Raw genomic sequence first — 18,699 nt, 5'->3', positions numbered from 1 at the left:
GAACCCTTAGGCAGTGATTATGTTATGAGTACTCTGACCTCATAATGGATTAGTTGATTTATGAGTTTGTGGCTTAATGGTCTGTTACTAAAGTCAGTTTTGCTCTGTCTCTTGCGTTATTCCCTGCTTAATTATGTGAGGCCCGGAACCATCTCAAGACTCTTCAAAGTGTCGCATCAGCAACAAGACCCTTACCAGATGTGGTCTTTTGATCTTGGACTTAGATTTGCCAGGCTCGAGAAATCTGAGAATTTTTTTTAAAAAACAGATTTCCAGCCTCAGATATTATAATGACAGAAAACAAGCTAAGACAGGTATTATGTCTCTGAAGTATGGATTAAAAATGTTTCCCACAACACAGTTTCATTTTTAAATTTTAAATTGAGACATAAAAATTGGGGGCCAGCATTCCATATCAGAATGCTGTTTTGAGTTCTGGATGTTCTACTTATCATTTTGTTCCTTGCTATTTGCCTGCGGAAGCGGTGGGAAACAGCCCAAGTATTGGAATCCCTGACACTAACATTGGAGACCTGAATGGAGAGCCGAATGGAGTCCCTGGCTCCTAGCCTCAGCCTGACCCCAACATGGCTATTGTGACCATTTTTGAACCAGCAATTGGATATCAATCTCTCTCTCCTTCTTTCTCTCTCTGCCTTTGAAGTAAGTAAACAATTCTTTAAACATTTTTTGTCAAGTTTTTGCTTGGCATGTGTATCTGTCATTCTAGCTGTGGTTTGACATAATCATTACCAAATAATATTTATGAAATACATGTGCCTAATTAAAAGAGAATAATTTGTATTAGGACACATAACTGATAGAGTGTGCTGACCCCATTATCCCTGGTGCTCACCTTGAGCAAAATTATGGTAGTAGATTTTCACTGGACCAGTATTAGATTATCACACACCAATTAATTTTAAAATACCATATTAAAATCTCTATTAAGCACCCTATTGTGCCTGTGTAACTTGACAATAAAACTAGCAGAAGCAATGGCTTCTATTTCTCCTAACATCATTGGTTTTGAGGCTGTTCAAATACTCTTAAAACAAATGAGATATGGAAGAAGAAATTCAATAGAACAAGGCTTGGCACAAATCTCACTCCCAGTACCTGTGCTTCATCTCTTTAAGATTTCTGTTAACATCATTTCTGTTAACATCATTTTTCAGCTAAAAGACAGCACATAGACATTCAGGAGGTACTCATATGTACCAATTTTTCATGAATATGTACACATGCGTTAATTACCATGGCAACCAAAAACCAAATCAGGTCAAATCCTTGGCTGGCAAATGTCTTAGCGATTTTCCAAAGCCAAGCTTTTTACACAGCTGAGATAAATGAGCTGTGGAGTAGTTCACCCCAAAATACAAATGCTGATGTCTATATGCAGTTCATGGCAGGTCTACAGTGACCTCAGAGATTTTAACTATTCCAAGATCTAGGAAACAACAGTAGCTGCACCAGTGCCTGGTGAATCCTCCACAAACTGACTCGATGCTCTAGAAACAAGGATGGGCTCAAAACCAGGGTGAAAGAGAAACTTAAATCACAGCTACCTAAAGGACCAATTATTTCTCTAGAAGAAGTCAAGGCAGTAGCCCCTTGAGTTATTAGATAAGCCAGAGCAAAGGTCAGGGTCACACAATTGAGGGAGGCTGTTCCTGAGGACAAGAACTAGTCTTCTGGACAATGCATTCAGTTTGCAAACATTCAGGATTGGACTAGCTGTGTTTTGTCATATTTTTAATATAACATTTCTCTGGGAGTTTCACTAATACTCAAATGGGTAGCAATGAATACTCTTAAAAACAATCATAATTACAGGCTTCACCAAATGGCTTCCAGAACAAAAACAAGATCACAGCAAAAATATGACATATTCTGTCCAACACAATCTTCAAGGAATTCATAGTCAGTACAGATTTCAGAGACATCATTGAAGCAGCAAGAATCTTAGAACACTCACTTTGACCAAAAAAGGAACATTTAAAAATGTTTGTATAGATTGGTCTGCCAACTAAAATCTAAATTAAGAATTACTTAAGAAATACAACACAATTGTATTGATTGATTCATTGCCTGCTAACTCCTTAAACTTTCACTTGCAGGCCTATCATGCCTTAGAGACATGTCTTACAGACCTGTGCTTTTCCCCCATGGCCTCTTGTCTTCCAGCTCTTCTCCCTTAGCATTAACACACACACAGAGTTAGCCCCAAAACCGGGAGACCCAATTCTTAGCCAAATGAAATACCAACAGTTCTGGTCACATGATGGTAAACAGGTGCAGAAATGTTACCCTAATTGGCAAGGAAGTTTCCCCACACTAGAGAGCTCTACCAGGGAGCCATAAATACTTACCGCAGGAAGTGCTTCATGGTGCCTACGGTGACAATCCAGATGCTACACAAACTGTCCTGAAGTAACTGCTTCCAAATTTGCCTTTCTCAAAGTAAGTATAAGCTGTGGGAAGAAAGCAGATATTACTTGTTGTAAGGAAATTTGAAACCTCAAACCAAAAATGTGTGCTTATTAAGAAAACAATATTCTATGTACCCAGAACATTATGAGCTGAGCCCAAGCGGATGGCAATGACTACAGCTATGGTCTTTCATTCAGAGTTAGACAATTAGTCTTTCATTTTAAATCACTGGCAAGAGAAATCAGTAGTTTCATGGCAGTGTCTTTAATAATAATTTTATTACCAGGGTTAGGGCAGGACAAGATAAGCCTTAAGGATTTTGAAGTACCAGAAATCCAGGAAGTGCTCAAGGTAAATAAAACAGGAGTTTGTCAGATAAACACAGGAGCCAACTAAGGAGCTTCTAGCTGCCAAAGCTGATCAACTTGAGTCATAAAATAAAGTGGCATTGGATTATAACTTGAAGTACAACATAAATACCCATGCTAATATAAATTATTGAATAAACAAATAGATCAATAGAAAGGAATCTCTCATACAAATAATTGTTAAATAATAGACGTAAATATTTGCCCTCAAGAAGATGGAACATTTCTCTTTATACATAGGCTGAAAGTAGTGGCTTCCTAACTGTAGTATGGCAAGTGGGAAAGTTGGGGAAAGAGTAGAGCAACAAGAGAAGCATGACTTCAGCCCGATAATTAAGACTAAAATTGTCAATGAAAGCTCATGGTGATTGCACAGGATCTTGATATGATATGAGGAGGATGGCACTTTGCCTCTGGGGTCTTCCCACAAAGATTTATAACCCCAGCCTCATCATGAGAAAAACATCAAACTTCAAGGGAAGATCATCCTATGAAAAATCTCATACTCAAAATTCTCAAGACCATAAAAATCAAGGAAAACTGAGAAACTGTCACAGCCAAGGAGCTGTGACTACCAAATACAGTGTAGTATCCTAGATGAGGTCCTGGGACAGAAAAAGGACACTGGATGAAAGCTTAGGAAATCTGAAGAGAGCCATGGGCATTGGTGTCGGTAGCTGTGACAAATGCAAGAGCTCAACAATAAAGGAAATGGAATGCTAATGGCATGGGAGAACAAGGCAAGAAGACTAGGTAGGAATAGATGAGCTGAAAGAGGTTCCTAAAAACTGCTTCTTGTAACTCCACCCCCCACCCATCTGTCAATTCAGCTGCCCACTTTCCCATGAGGTATCTGTGTCTCATCCAAGACTGGGAAGGAGAAAACATCTTTATGGCCACATAGATGATAAGCTCCATGTGGAAGCACCATAAAACTCTCAAAAAACCTTACACACACTATGTGACTCAAGATTCTATCTCATTTCTGTATTCAACTAAGGCACCACTCAGTAACTTTTAAAAGTGACTGTGAGGTGTGGAAATGGCCCGTTTTGCCTTTTTGGCTCCTGGCTCTTGCTTTTGGGTCACTCTCTTTGCATGGCTAACTCTCTGGCTTACTCATGATGATGACCTCTGTGTGCAGTTGCTCACACTCATACAAGGATGTACTCCACTCTTCCACTTTGAAATCCTGTCCTCACTTACATACTCGATTTATGTGACTGTTTTGAATCCCTCTCTCTGTGGAGGGCAAACACTTGTGATCCAAATTGAGAGATAAAGGGCTAATGCTGTGGCATAGCAGGGAAAGTTAGAGTGTATCAGTTTCTACCCTGGTTGCTCCAGCGGCCTGATGATGCATCTGGGAAAGCAGTGGAAGATGGTCCAAATGCTTGGGCCTCTGCACCTCAGTGGGAGATCCTGAAGAACCTCCTGGCGTCTAGCTTTGGCCTGGTCCAACCCTGTCTGTTGTAGTCATTTGAGTGAACCAGTGGATGAAAGGCATTGCTTTCTTTCTCTACCTCTTCTGGAACTCTTGCCTTTCAAATAAAACAAAATAAGTCTTAAAAAATTGAGGTGTATATTCCTGTAACATCAGAATAATGGAACTCTCTGTACTCTCTTTGCATGCTATTTGTAAAGCTACAATCAGTCACTAGAATACACAGGTGCCTACTATGCTCTCTAGAGTTATGCAGTAGAGATGCAGGGTACGCAAGAGGGCATGGCTCTAACCTATAGATCCAGCATTCTCCAGGGACTGATTAGAGAGTATCATAGAGTATGCAACACAGTATGCAGAAATGGGTGATGTGACAGTTTATAACAGTATGCCTCTTCTTGATGTAGAGGTTGATTGAAGGGGAGTCCTCTAGATAGTACCTGGAAAGCACTGGAAGCAAAATTATACACAATGTGTAGAGTGGAAAAAATACTCTATGACTTGTAAATTGGTGCTCAGTGAGAGGAAGAGATATAAATGATGATGCCAAGATACGGGAAAGCAAGTAAGGGTATGACACTGGAGGGCTTTGAAAGTGATGCTAGGGCCTGGCGGCATGGCCTAATGGCTAAAGTCCTTGCCTTGAATGCGCTGGGATCCCATACGGGCGCCAGTTCTAATCCTGGCAGCTCCTCTTCCTATCCAGCTCCCTGCTTGTGGCCTGGGAAAGCAGTCAAGGATGGCCCAATGCTTTGGAATCCTGCACCCGCATGGGAGACCTGGAAGAAGTTCCTGGCTCCTGGCTCCAGTTTGGCACAGCACCGGCCATTGTGCTCACTTGGGGAGTGAATCATCGGATGGAAGGTCTTCTTCTCTATCTCTCCTCCTCTCTGTATATCTGACTTTGTAATAAAAATAAATAAATCTTTAAAAAAAAAGATATTAAAAAAAAAAGAAAGTGATGCTAAAGAAATAGAAACTGAGCCCATGAGCAATAAGTCTTATGGAAAGCTTGCAAGTGCAGGTGTGGTGAGAGTAGATGTTTAGCTTTAAAAATATACTCAGATTGCAGTCTAAAAAATCAATTTGCTGTGATAAGATTAGAGATGCTATTGGAAGCTTGCTACAATCATTTAGACACAGCTAATCATGGTAAGAAAAGGCAAAGTGTGAAGGATTTGAGAGGTATTTAAAGATATATATATATATATTAGGATATAGAATTTGGGGGTAGCAGATTAGGGCTTCTGGGCATACAAAAAGGTCTTTGGGGACATTCTGAGTTTTCAGGGTCAGATGGCAGAGTGGAGACAAGTAGATATGAAAGTCAGGAGGAAATCTGAGTTGAAGGCAAAGACTTGGGGTTCCTCACCATATAGATACTAATGAAAATCGTAGCTCCAAAGGAGTTACTAAGTAAACAGCATTGTTCATCAAAATAATTATTGGTCATTAGGGTAACATTAAGCATGAATTCTCATACTACTAATATATTAAAGAATGAACTTCAGCTTAGAAAAAAGAGATTTTATTAGAAGCTTTCTTTAAAAAAAATACCCCATAAATGATTTAATATAACTAGATTACTGGTTTACCCTCCCCCAACTCCCAATTATTTATTTCATAATGATGTGGGGTAGGCAAAATATGCTCTTTAGATTGTGATTCCCGAATTTTCATTTGAAATAACTTCTTGAATCCTCATCTACCCAGTATTGTGTTGAGTAATACCACATGTTTAATACTGTAAATGAATCTCAGCATTTAAGAAGAAAATCATCAAAGATGGCTGTGAGTGTGCACTGTGGTTAAGAGCATGTTTTGGACACAGAGATTTCTGGTCTGGGATCTATTAGCAGCCAAACGGTAGCCCTAGCACGTTAATTAACCTCTCTAGAACTAAGTACAGGTGTTAGAGTAATTATCACTACATTGTGAGGTTATTCTAAATGAATAACCAATAAATGAACCAATGGAAAATAAGGTATATGGTAGAACAGTGACAGGCATATATTCACTTAGGAAGTGGTATTCATTATTAGTGTCTTATTTTTTATCATTCTTACTGGATTCTCATTCAAAGCAAAGATTATTTTCGTCAAGTGAGGATGTGCTATGGAGGCTTCAATTCTGGCAAGCTGATGTGATCTCAACTGGGGCAATGACAGTGGTATGGGAGAAAGTAAAAAAGAAATACTTAGAAAGTAGAGTTCACTGGACTTGCTGATTAGACAAGAAAAGTGAAGGGAAGACAAATAATCATTAGTTGTAATTATTTGTCCTCCAAACAGGAAATAAAGATAATAATTAGATCTAATTATCTGTCCCCCAAAGAGGAAAAACACCCAAAATGGCTTTGGACATTAGTAGACGCCGGTGCAAATGCCATTTAATTTGTCACTCACTTGGTATTCGTTAAATAGTAAATGTTTTATATAGAAAAACTCTAGCTTAGTTTGAATGTTAATGTCCTATTTATTGTTCATCAGGTAATATGTATGAAAAGAAATTGTGGTCAGCATGCCAGGCACATAAGAAATGTCCCGGATGTTGGTTTCCCATAGGAGTGCTGAGTTCATCGTCTCCTTTGTGCTAGTCCAGCTTGCAGCCAAATCAGCATTTCTCAAGTGCCTGGGCAAAGCCTCAGGAAGAGTCTCACCCCTGAGCTGCACAGAGCTCTAACAAAGAGATGATCACAATCGACTTCTCAATAATTTTTACATGCAACTTATTTGCTTGGTTTATGTTTTGGTTCTCTATTTGAAAAAAATACATAGAGACATAAGCTTGCTCTGTGTTTAATTCAGATTTACTGGAACATGACTTACTTACACAAAAGTTCACCCCCAAGGGCCTGGAGTGGTGGCCTAACGGCTAAAGTCCTTGCCTTGATTGCGTTCTGGGATCCCATAGGGGTGCCGGTTCTAATCCCAGCAGCTCCATTTCCCATCCAGCTCCCTGCTTGTGGCCTGGGAAAGCAGTCAAGGATGGCCCAAAGCCTTGACACTCTGCACCCGCGTGGGAGACCTGGAAGTTCCTGGCTTCTGGCTTTGGATTGGCACAGCACTGGCCATTGCAATCACTTGGGGAGTGAATCTTCGGACGGAAGATCTTCCTCTCTGTATATCTGCCTTTCCAATAAAAATAAATAAATCTTTATTTCAAAAAGTTCACCCCATTTTGTTCAGACATGAAGTTAGTGCCCCCTGCTTCACGGGAGAGAAGAGCACAAAAGCCACTTGGTGCACTATCCCTTCCTGATGCATTCCTCTGTTGTCAGCCTGGGGTGGGTATCAGAATTATCTGCTGCAGGAGGTATTTATTTGGTCTTGTGGTTGGGGCTGTGCTTGGGATGTATACCTCCTGCCCTGGATCCATTCTCTGTGTTGGCCCAAGTGGCTAGGTCCCCCGTCAACCACATGGGAAATCCAGATTGAGCTAATGGTCCAGGTTGCTGTGAGCATTTGGGGAGTGAACTAATGGATGGAGCTCAATTTGTGTGCTTCAGATTAAAATGATTACCTGCTGTCTTTTAAATAATATTTTAGATGTGATTTTAATAGTATGCCTAACAACACACTGTCTTTTAAGTCATCTGTTTCTTATTTCCTTGTATTCCTCTGACAGAGACAATACCTGGGACTCCAACTGCTCAGTATGTAATGGTTGGAATATGCTTTGCACCCTGACAGATAAATGCATTTCTTTAACAGCATTATTCAACCACAGTACTAAGCAAACAAACTGCAAATGTCCCACTTGGGGAAAAGATCTGAAAATTTTTCTCTTAAGCCAAAACGTGACGATTATTATACAGAGTTTCCTAACCCCATCAGCAGGTCTGTAGTAATTTTTCTGTGTAGGTAGAGAGCTTGCCCTGAACACATCCAAAGGGAAAGATCAAATGATTGTAGTTGCTGAATCCAACCCCCCCTGGAGATCAGTGGACACTTCAGAGTGCCCATGCGGTGATTTGGCTTTTTTATGTTTTGCCCAACTGGGAGGAGAGGGGCAGGATGAGTGGTCTGCTACTTCTGGAAACTCCTTCTCTTACCAGGCATCAAGGACCTGCCTCAGCTTCCCTTGAGCAAGAAGCCCCCTGGGGCACTTTGAAAAGAACCTCTGGGTAACCCTACCCCTTAGAAGTCCAGCTGCCTACTGTACATCTCAGGAAAGGAACTGCAGAGAACTCCTTTCTTTAAAATTTTAATTCCCACATGATATTTTGAAAAGTTTCATTATAGTCCTTCAAATTTTAATTGACTACATCAATGAAAGACAATTCACAAGTAAATGATGTTTCATTCTTACAACCTGCCTAATTTAGAATTTTCCAAATCTTTTAAAGTACTTAGAACACCTTCAAAACTATAGTTTAATTTTTCAAATCAAGTATCAGCCTAATATTTTATGAAACCAATAAACTGCTATGTTCACTACATGTAAAGTGTTTACTACATGCAGACAAAATTCAACAGACTTTAGAGAATAATTGTGTTCATCTGATCCAGCTTTTGAAGTGAATATTATCTCTATTTTGCAGCTGCAGAAACGGACACACAAAGAAGGGAAGGAAGCTTCCAAGGTCGTACAGTCACTGCATGGTGTAGCTGAAACTCAAACCCGTGCAACCAGGAACCTGAGGCAGTTCAGCCATCAGTCCCTGCACCACCTCTGGAATCTGTCTAGGCAGACATCTGCACTGATATAAGTGAAAAGTGTGTTCACTGTAAACACTGGAGCAGGGGATAATCAAGTCCTGGATCTACACCAGCTACACAGTGCGCCTTGGCAGCTGTCTGGACAACACTTTGCCACTGCACCACGTGGCCTATTCTGACAGCACATTCCCATGGCACTTCTACAGTGTAGGGAATATCAATGGAGACATCCTTCCAGCAGCCTTGCATGGGCAGGCCCATGAGGATAGGAAGAGAACAATACTGAAGAAGTCTCCTTCCGAAGCAATGAAACAATCAAATTATGCATTTCACCTCACATGTGCTACCTGATACATCATATTAGAGGTGTAATGCTCGTGCAGAACGGCCTCCCTAAGGCCACATTCTAGAACTTTTCTTTCCTCCTCTGGTGATGAGTCTGAAAGTGTGCTGCTGGAACTTAATAAAATGGCAGCTTAGAAGGATTTTTTTTTCACTTCCTTCTTTAGGAATAAAGCACTCATCCAGAGTTTATTTTTGTGATTTATAGCAATGGAGGTCCATGCCAACTACAGAATTTCAGGGCTGCCTACAAGCATATGTGTGATCTGCTTCAAAGGCAGCATGATGTCCTGGTTCATTAGGGTCGCCTACCACTTAGGTACTGTTCCTGGGAAAACCAGGAATGATGAAAGTTGTCTCTAATTTGCACAAAAAATACATCTATTTCAAAATATATTAATCTATCTTGAGTCATTTTAAATGTTTGTTTTCATCAGAGCTGTTTATTTCAGACGCATACACATAGAGTAGCCTAGGGCAGAGATGGTCCCTGGCCAGTTTACTCCTCCAATGCTCACAGCAGCAGGGATGGGCCAGACCATGACCAGGACCCATGAAATTTATCTGGGCCTCCCCTGTGGGTAGCGCTGAGCCAAGCACTTGGGTCATCATTTGTTGCCTCCAGAAGGTATTAGCAGGAAACTGGATGGGAAATAGAGATGCCAAGACTCAAACTGGCACTCAATTTGGGATGCAGGTGTCCTAAATATTAGATTGACCTGATGTTTCAGAATACCCTCCCCAGTGTTAATCTCTTTTGAGATAAAAATGCTCAATCTGGATCTTTATTCTCAGTGATGTGTTTTAATTTAAAAAAAAAAGCCCTACATTTCTAAAGAAGATTATAATATGAGAATAGGAAACTTAGGTTTGTATAAAAATTCAATGGATACAGTTTTGTCATAGCTAATGCTTTTGGCACAATTTTGTCTTTCCAAAATGGGAACATTGTGAAGGCATGTACGAAAGGACATTTGACAGGGAGGTCCAAGGAGCTTAGGGTATTTCCAGGGCCTGGAGAAAGCAGAGTATCCTGTTCATATGGCCACTGATTATAGCCACAAAGTGAAGGTGCCATCATTAGTTCTTGAGAAGTGGATCAGTCAGATTGGGATGCTTCCACTGTGAGCAAACACAATTTTAAACTCACTTTAGAGTTGGTTATGCAAGCTTGTCAGATGTTTCCTTAGTGAATTACATTATCAAAACAAACATTGAGTATTTATCACGTCAAAAATAGTGAACTGATTCCGGACTCAGGAGAGAAGCTTTCTCTGGTCCTTACTTAGCTCCAACTTTGGACCCCCACCCTCTCCTGCAATGACCATCAAGGTCGCTCTGGAGCCCCCCTCTCCCCCCACCAAATTACAAGAGATAGACAGAGAACAACAGGAAAGCTTAGAACCAGACAGGAAACGGTCAGCATGGACTCACACATGCCTTACTAGGTAGGATACAAAGATTAGTTACTCCTCACTGAGGTATTGAAGATTTCTCTGTACACGCCTCCTGAAACTGTTCTGTACTTCAACTGTTGACATATGCCTTGTTAGAGTTATAAGCCAGTTTAGACTATCCTAAAATCTGCCAAGTTCAGCAAAATTAAGCTTCGGTGTATAGCAGCTGGTTCTGCATATAAACCAAAATTGAAATGTCAATGAAGTAGTCACAGGATGTGGTTAAGAACTTGCATTTTTTAACATATTTGTTACTCAATACCATGTCAATTAATTCCATAAAGTTGTAAATTGATGTTGATGTTATGTTGAGGCTTTTAATTGATCGAGGTGATATTCTGCCAGCTCTTCTTTCAGACCAGAGATGGTCTCCCCAAGAAACCGTTGAATTTATCTGGACAATAAGATACTGGACTCAATGCTTGGTACATGCCTACAATGAAAGATTCTTGACTGGATTTGAACTGTACTACTACAACAATGTGGAGGAATCCACCATGGGGGGAGGGCATGGGGAGGGGTTGGGGGAATCCCAGAGCCTATGAAACTGTGTCACAAAATGAAATGTAATCAATAAAAAAAAAAAGAAGAAGAAGAAGAAAAAGAAAAAGAAAAGAAAAATAGTGAACCTTAACTGAGTAAGGAGTAAGGAGAAGTGTTAGGTATAAATGCTAAGTATTTACTTTCTATAGTAGAAAATCAATAGATTGATACTCCTGAAACATGGCAGTTATTATAAATAGTTACTTAGGAGTGAGACAGAACACACCAAAAGCCAATAAAAGAACTTTATGTGGGTATTCCTGAGAGAACTCTGGAGCAGAGATGAATTAGGGCCTGAGAACTGAATTGCTGTTTTTCCATCTGAAGCCGTAGAATACTATATGTTTGAAGTGAAGAGTATTATTTTGATAGCAGCAAACACTTAAAATTCAAAAAGATGCCAGAGGAAGGTGATCATCTGGTAAAGCAGTGAATACACATCCCATGTCAGAGTGCCTGGGTTCAAATCCTGGCTCTGCTTCAGAGTTCAGCTTCTGCTAATGCACATCTAAGGGTCAAGTGCTTGGTTCCTGACACTCACGTGGGAGACCCAGATGGAGTTATGTGTTCTTTCATTGGTCTGGCCCAGTTCTGGCTGTTCTAGGCATTTGGAGTATGAACTAGACGAAGCAGAAGTTGGAAGATATTTATCCTTCCTCCCTGCCTTCCAAATATGCAATTGAATGTAAACAAAAGTTAAAACGATGTCTCAAGGAAGTGCCTCCAGCACAGGCAGAAGCCCTGGTCACCTCTTAAGAATCACTGTCATTTAACTCTGAGTTAAACCACGTTTTGAAAAAGAAACGGGGCAAGTGTTGTGGCGTTGCTGGTAAGCCGTCACCTGGGAGGCCAGCATTCCATGCATGTGCTGGTTGAGTCCTTGCTGCTCCAGTTCCAGTCCAGCTCCCTGCTAACTGCCTTGGAAAAGCAGTGGAGGAGGGCACAGTTATTTGGGTCACTATCACTCACGTGGAAAATCAGACAGGTTTCAGTATGATGTACACTCATTCGCTAACAACAGCCAAGTTATTTGATACAATAATTGTGAAATTCTCTTTTCTGGGCCAAAATAATAAAGGGTAAGATTTGGCTTTAGTGAAGTCTTAAGAAATTCTTTACACAAATCCTGGACTACAGAATATATTCCCAAAAAAGGAGCAGGCACATGTTTAGTGGTTTCGATACTAGTTCCCCATATTGGAGTATCTGGGTTGAAGTCCTGGCTCTGGCAACTAATTCTAGCTTCTTGTTAACGCAGAAGGCAGTGGTGAGGGTTCAAGCAATTGGCTTTCTGCTCCCAGGTAGGAGATCTTTCTTGTGTAGTTTGGCTCCTGGTTGTAGTCCAGGACTAGCACCAGCCATTACAGACATGTGTGAGTGAATGAGCAGATAGGAGCTCTGCCTGCCTGTCTCTTTCTGTCTCTGTCCCTTGAATGATGATAATAACGAGAGAAAGCTGCAGAAAAAATCAGGATGGATATTTTTGCAGAGCTAAGATCTGTCAGCATCACCCAACTTTCAGGAAAAACAATCACTGCACATCAAAGTGACCTCAATTTAGGTTTCTTTTTCAAAACCTCTAAAGACAAAATCAATTTAAAACTGAACTTACACGAATAAAACTTCTGTATGGAAAAAAACAATTGCCACAAATTAGTTTGCCACAAGTTACAATGATGCTGTAATTATGTACTTTGATAAAGTCGTTATACTTTAGAGATAAATTTTGAAATGTATATCAATGAAAAATATGGTGTGTCCAGGATTTACTTTAAACAACAAAAACAAACAAGTATGGAGTGCAGGGTTAGAGGGCAAACACCACTGGTCACGAGTTGGCGATTTTTTAACACTGGAGAGTTTGTTTACTTTTGTATATATATATAAAATTTTCCAAAAACAATTTGAAATGGCGCCATTCACAAAATTCAAAATCACCGCAAACATTTTTTATAACCAAATAAAGCTATGATGCTTAGGACCTCCATTTGTAACAGAAATTAGAGGTAGATTCTAACAACTTTTGGGGTACTACAAAACAACAGTGAAAAGAAATTTGACATTTAACCCATATTATTTTCTGAACTGACTTAGTTCATTTTGAATCCTCTAGTCTATAACTCCTAATTAACTGTGAAGAATGATTGTTTTAGAATAATTATTTCATGAGTTTTTTCTTAGTGGTGCAAAATATAAAGGTGTACAACAATGACATCTTAGATTCAGTGGAACATGGCATGTGAGTCGAGCAGTAAAAAGAAGCAATTAAAACATGCCATACTCTAGCAATTCTTCCTAATTTCATACATGATAAAATGTAGGAAAAAGTGCCCATGAAACTGATGAAATATGGCATTTATTTTCCTGAAAAGTATTCTCTCTTATCCCAACTCTTCATCATTACACTAAAGCAATCTAAAATCAGTTAACACACAGAATTATATCTATCTCCACTTTAGGTTTGTCAATGTTGAATCCCTGTCTCCTCTCACTTGTTTCTGTGGCACTAGTTTGAAAACACATGTCTTTCCTTCTGTCCAATGACAAGTAAGATATCTTGTCCATAAATATTCAGAACGAATAATATTCAGAATGTTGTTTGTTCATAGGTCACAGTGACATGGATACACACACATAAACACAGATATATACCTGTACCAATCAGTGCTTATGTTTGAAAGACATCGAAACCAGCTCTGTTTCCTGAAGCAGAAATGGAATTTATTCTGAAAGCAACTCGTGTACCCTCTTGCCAGGCTACAGAACTGGGATGGAGGCTAGATCACTGAAAATAATGCTTAATGACCACACATAGCCAGCCGAGTAAAAACAATGCTACTGCCACCACCAGGTCCAGACTGGAACCCACCCCTCTGACCTTCCAGCCCTTGGTTAAGGGGAAGTGTCGATTGCGACATTTGCCACTGGGGCAGAGTGTGGGTTAGTGGTACAAGCAAGGGAAGCATCTGGTGCTTTCAGCACGTTCAGGGACAATGAGCACTGTTTCATCGTGGATGAGGACCTCCCTGATGCTTAACCTTAAAGGTCACCTTGACCAAGCCAAGGGGTGCTCAGATGAACAATCATTTCTGGGTGTACTTGCAGGTGCGTCTCTGGATGTGATTCACATTTGAATTGGTGGACTCAGTAGGCTATGCTTCCCAGTGCAGGGGAGCAGCATCTAATCTAATAGGAATACTCCGCAGGGCTAAAAGGAAGGGAAGATGCACCCTTTTTTGCTTCCCACCTGCTTGCTGAGCTGAGACATTCATTTTCTTGTCCTTTGGACTGCAGCTGTACTGCCAGCTTCACTGGGTCAATAGTGTGCATACAGTTGATTTGGGACTTGTCAGTCTCTACAACTGAGTTGGCCAATTGTTCATAACAAATCTCTTTACAAACACACACACATCTCCTACTAGTTCTGGTTTTGGTTTCCCTGGAAAACCTTAACTAATGCAACCTCCAATATACAAATGGATCTCATATGGCAGTGTCTAAAGGAAATGACAAGTGTTCCTTTGATGAACAAATATTGTTGAAAGACCAAATACAATATAGAATAACGACAACACACATAGTGCACTCAGAGTGAACAAATGCTCACCTTTCATCTTTGTTTTAAATCTTGGACACACACTGATTTTCTGGCTACTCAAAGGATGTATTATTGCTTTGAGCAAAGAATTTCATATGTGATGTTAGATAATTAAAGAATAACTAGAAATGCCCCCTCTTTAACCTAGTGGTAGTCACAGTCTGGATACATTTATTGTACATTATAATTGACTAGTTGCCTAGGAAATGATTATTCAGTGGGAAAGGATAAGTTATATAATCATCATAAAGTAAGTAAATGGTGTACAGGAATACCACAGTCACATTAACGTTACTAAACTGAATTGGGCACTGGCAGATTCTTGCATAAAGTGATCGGGAGCTCAATGTCCTCTGCATGATTAGATTTAGGAGGGGCTCTTCAGGTCAGAGTCTCTGTCATGCCCAGTAAGACCATTCTCCTTTATTATGCCCCTGACAAGCAGCTTTGCAGTATATTTTCCGTTCCTGGCGTTCCTTGATCTAGACTCTATTCATCTATGAATCTAACAAGTACAGCACCAATTTCTTTTGTACTCTTCACCAAGATCCAAATGAGCTAGAACTATTCTTCACAACTCAAGTGTTGGTAAACTAACATTTTCATGTCCCTGGAAACTGATTTTAGAGCCTTAATATATGATATAATCTTAGTTTTAGTCCTCTCTCTAAAGTAGGCCAACAGAAACCATCTTCTACAGCTTCTACATCCGTGAATATGCTTTGGATACAGTTACTTACACTAGCCATAATACCACATCCTAGACTGTAGCTCACCCACAAAGACTGCTCAAGAGCCTGGTTGTCAGATGAGTCCCAGAAGGATTGTGTATACGTAAAAATTTAATGAGACCGATTTCTTTTAAGTACTCTGAGTTATCTATGATTTAAAGGAAGAGAAAGAGAAATTGTTGGCATAGCACAGAACTGTTTTGTGAATAAAAATCATGATCCATCTGTTTTGAAAGTTTTGCCTTTCATATGTTAGGTTCCTACATTGGGCTACATATATATGATACATGAAGCAGAATATGAAAGCTAAAATTCTAGGTTAGGCATTTTAATAGAGACATTTTAACTAACGAAACTGACTAGTTTTTGCCATCTTAAGAGAATGCATGATTAATTTTCTTAACTAATTGCAACGTTTTACGTGTTTTGCCAATTTAAATGGATTCTAAGGCCAAAGATAACTGATATTAAAATGTAAATATTTTAATAACTATAGAATCCTTAGAAAATCTTGCTTCCAAATTCTAAAGAGTAGAATATTCCTATTTTTCTGTAAAGAAAAAAGCAGAAACGTACTTGTGTGGTAATTCATTCCAGAGACTCATTCGCACTTTAACTATTCATAACGGCAACTGGTGAAGTACAAAAGATTTAGGGAACAGAATTTATGATGCCATTAATGATGTCTGTTAAACCAAACGAGAGCTCTGGGATAAATAAATTATTAATTTTACCATGAATGAAACCCTCAAAACATACTGCAGCTTTTCATCAACTGCTTGCACAAGAAAATCGGAAGGAACGTTTCAGCAGCTGAAATAAGCTCTTATACCAAGTATTCTAATTAACCAAGTCCTAATCCCGATAATTAAAAATGGAAACTCCATTTAAATGCTATGTAAAGACCTTTGAATCTGTAGTCATTAGCTTGCTTGAGACTGGTTTTTTTCAAAGGGCTTAATGAGCTCTCCTTGGGCATTTACCACAATCATCCTGCTTTATACCAAAAAGCAAAAAATTGAATTGCAATTTATTTTAGTGGCATCTGAAACATCAGAGAGAGTACACAGGCATAATATAAATGGTCTAACTATATTGGGAATAAATTTGTTCATCCCTTAAAACTGTAGCAATGCGATGTTTATAGATGCCGAGAGGTTAGCATAATATTCTTTATTAATATGCATTTTTGATCTGCATATCTTTTATTTTACAGCATACACACTGATAAATCATGACTTGTTTGGTCCTGGTCAGCCTACGTGAGCTAGCAGGTGACAAACTCCCAGGATACAAGACCATGCTGTCTGCGGAATCTTTAAATTCCACGCACTTACTGAGGACTTAGAATGTGGACTGAGCACACAATTTCTGTTCAAGGCTTTCTCTGGGTGATAACCCACATAAGCTGTCATTAGAGATCACTACAGCGAGGCTTTCTTTAATAAGCCATGTCTGTGTGAAATCTTACTGAAAATAAAAAACCACGGTCTAAGTGCCTTGGACTTCTAGCAACTTCAATAGCTAGCTCCTTGATCACTTGTCTTCTCCTATTATCAGAATCTCACAGCAGAACACCTTGGTAGGCACTGCAAAGAGGAATTTTACAGATACCTGAAATAGAACTCCTTTTTTCCTCTATTTTAAAGGATCATTATTTGATAAGAAAGACTCTAATGAACTAATTCATGATACAGTTTGATATAGAATTTTTTTTTTACTAAGAATTTACTGTAAAAAACTAAGTAGAAATTTACCCAAACTTGGACATATGGATACTCAAACCTAGCCAAGAAGCTCTTCTGAAAAAAGAAAATAGTCTGATAATGTGATAACTAGATTTAATCTAGAAGGGCATTCTACCTAATATCAGCTGCTATAGTTTCTGCAAATTGGAATCTTCAGGAAATGAGTCAATATTCTCTGTCTAGACTGCATGGATCTGATCTTCCACTTCTCTGGAGGCTTTCTATGCGGATGAAGAGGGAAAGTACCTGTCAGATTTTCAAAGACACAAATGTATGTAATGTACAGCTGTTTCTGTAAAACAGGTACTCCTTTGTACTATGAGCGCTACGCTCACTTTCACGTAGAGTTATTTCTAGAGAATGCACATTACCTCCATCATCAGAATCTGCTTCCTTAAGGACAGTTGGAACCAAATCAGAAAATGATTATAATTTAATGCCTTTTCCTACTTAAAGCAACAGATTGATTCAAATCAAAACATCTGCTTATCTTATTTCAGGAATTTAGGCCAGAAGCAACTGAACATTGATCAGCATTGCAAACATTACATTTAAATATCTACCTTTATATGAAAGTAATAAAAATTTAAATGCTATAATTATTTTTCAGTGTATGTGATGACGATTTTCTAATCTGAAGAAATCAAGATGGCATGGTGAAGGAGCACTTGTAATATTAGTTAAGGGACAAAACAACTGCTTTGTTATTTAAAAACATTACGGGTAGATAATGTGAGGAATGGCTTAGCCGCTTGGGATACCTGCATGCCATACTGGAGTGCCTCGTTTGAGTCCTGGCTGCTCTGCACACCTGGTCCAGCTTCCTGCTAACGTTTCCTAGAAGACAGCAGGTGATGTAACAAATGCTTGGTCTCTGCCACCCAACTGGAAGGCACAGATGGAGTTACAGGCCCTGGGCATCGGTCCGGCCCAGCCCTGGGCATCGGTCCGGCCCAGCCCTGGCTGTTGTGGGCATTTTTTGGAATGAAGCCATGTTTGGAAGATTTCTCTCTGTCTCTTTGTTTTCCAAGTAGATGAAAATAAACAAACATTATTTTTTTTTTCATTTCATTTGAAACGCAAACAAAGAGAGAGAGAGACTTTCTGATCACTAACTCACTTTCCAAATGCCAGGCAAAAATCAGGACCTGAGCACTCAATCCACGTCTCCTGCATGGGCGGGAGGGATTCAAACACTGGAGCCATCGCCTGCTGACTCCCAGGATGTGGAATGTGAAGCAGAGTGAGAACTTGAACTGGGCACTCTAATGCGACATGTGAGCATCTGAACTGCCATCTTAAAGTCTGTACCAAACACCTGTCCTACTTGTCCCTTGTAGCCTTTCGTTCCATTCCCCTTGGCAACTATCTTGA

The 18,699-nt window shown here is 39.6% G+C and overlaps 1 protein-coding gene across 1 annotated transcript in view; it reads right to left on the bottom strand.

Moving 5' to 3' along the window:
* Window positions 1-18,699, bottom strand: part of ELMOD1 (ELMO domain containing 1) — a 54,983-nt gene that overhangs the window by 32,847 nt on the left and 3,437 nt on the right. Inside the window, exon 2 of the mRNA XM_040977241.1 lies at window positions 2,373-2,474. Within this exon, the coding sequence (XP_040833175.1) occupies window positions 2,373-2,389 (17 nt within the window). The 5' untranslated portion in view covers window positions 2,390-2,474. The remainder of the gene's footprint in view (window positions 1-2,372; window positions 2,475-18,699) is intronic.

Source organism: Ochotona curzoniae, unplaced genomic scaffold, assembly GCF_017591425.1.
Source record: "Ochotona curzoniae isolate NIBS_2020 unplaced genomic scaffold, NIBS_Ocur_1.0 contig_2723, whole genome shotgun sequence".
Taxonomy (NCBI): domain Eukaryota; kingdom Metazoa; phylum Chordata; class Mammalia; order Lagomorpha; family Ochotonidae; genus Ochotona; species Ochotona curzoniae.
The sequence above is the reverse complement of the archived record's forward strand: the minus strand, read 5'-3'. Positions and strand labels throughout refer to the sequence as shown.